General features: G+C 66.8%; 1 protein-coding gene across 1 annotated transcript in view; it reads right to left on the bottom strand.

Annotated features, from left to right (window-relative positions):
• Nucleotides 1-1,005, bottom strand: part of LOC100546758 (PDZ domain-containing protein GIPC1) — a gene marked incomplete at its 5' end in the record, with an annotated part of 8,143 nt that overhangs the window by 1,426 nt on the left and 5,712 nt on the right. The window contains 2 exon segments of the mRNA XM_031557773.1: nt 5-148; nt 860-1,001. Coding sequence (XP_031413633.1) covers nt 5-148; nt 860-1,001 — 286 coding nt within the window.

Below are 1,005 nucleotides of genomic sequence, written 5' to 3'. Positions count from 1 at the left end.
CAGCGCCCCGCCTTGGCGTCCCCGATGGCCCCCCAGACGTCAAAGACGAACTCATCCGGGAAGGCGAAGTCCCCGAGCTGTGCGTCCAGGGCCTGCGCCAGAGCGTCGGGGTCGCGGGCATCACGGCCCAGCTCCACCATGGTGGCAGCTGTGGGGACACCGAGACGGTCAGGGGACGTCATAGGGGACGTGGGGGCACCCATGGGAACCCAGCTCCGCTGCGGTGGCTGCGGGGACACCAGGATGTGGGGACAGTGAGGGGACACCGTAGAGGAACACAGCTCCACCGTGGTGGTGGCTGCGGGGACAGCGAGACGTGGGGACAACGAGGAGGCCTCGTATGGGAGGTGAAAATGTGGAGACAGTCACGGGACACCACAGGGGACACGGGGACATCAGGGGGAACCCAGCTCAGCTGCAGAGGGAGCTGTGAGGGCACTGGGACAGTCAGGGGACACTTGGGGCCCCCTCAGCTCCTCCACGGTGCACATGGGGAACAGAAAGGGATCCATGGCGGTGGGGACATGGGGACACCCAGCGGGCAAAGGGACGGCCAGGGGTCCCTTGTTCCACCATAATGGTGACTGCAGGATGGTGACTAACAGGGATGGTTAGGGACCCTTCGCAGTGGGGACGCAGGGTCAGTGGGGACTCATGGGAACCCCAGCAGTGAGGTCACCGGGGGGCCCCAGCACTCAGTAACCCCCCCTCCCCTCAGGCACCACCCCCCTGCTTCACCCCACACTGGGGCCGCACCGCTGGCCCCAAACCCTCCCAGGCCTCTCTGGGTGGTGACATGGAGTCCCCCCAACACCCCCATGCTGTTACCCCCCACCCCCCTGTAGCTGTCCCCCCTCACCCAGCTCGGTGTCGCGGATGCCCATGTAGCTCTCCAGCAGATCATCCACCTTGGCGATGGCGCGCTCCTCGAAGGCGCTGGGCTGATGGGGGTGGGACAGCAGGGTGATGTTAGGGAGGGTCCCCAGGGTCCCTCACCCCCCCTCC

Source organism: Meleagris gallopavo, unplaced genomic scaffold, assembly GCF_000146605.3.
Source record: "Meleagris gallopavo isolate NT-WF06-2002-E0010 breed Aviagen turkey brand Nicholas breeding stock unplaced genomic scaffold, Turkey_5.1 ChrUn_random_7180001957369, whole genome shotgun sequence".
In the NCBI taxonomy this organism is placed as follows: domain Eukaryota; kingdom Metazoa; phylum Chordata; class Aves; order Galliformes; family Phasianidae; genus Meleagris; species Meleagris gallopavo.
This window is presented reverse-complemented; position numbering and strand designations above follow the sequence as displayed.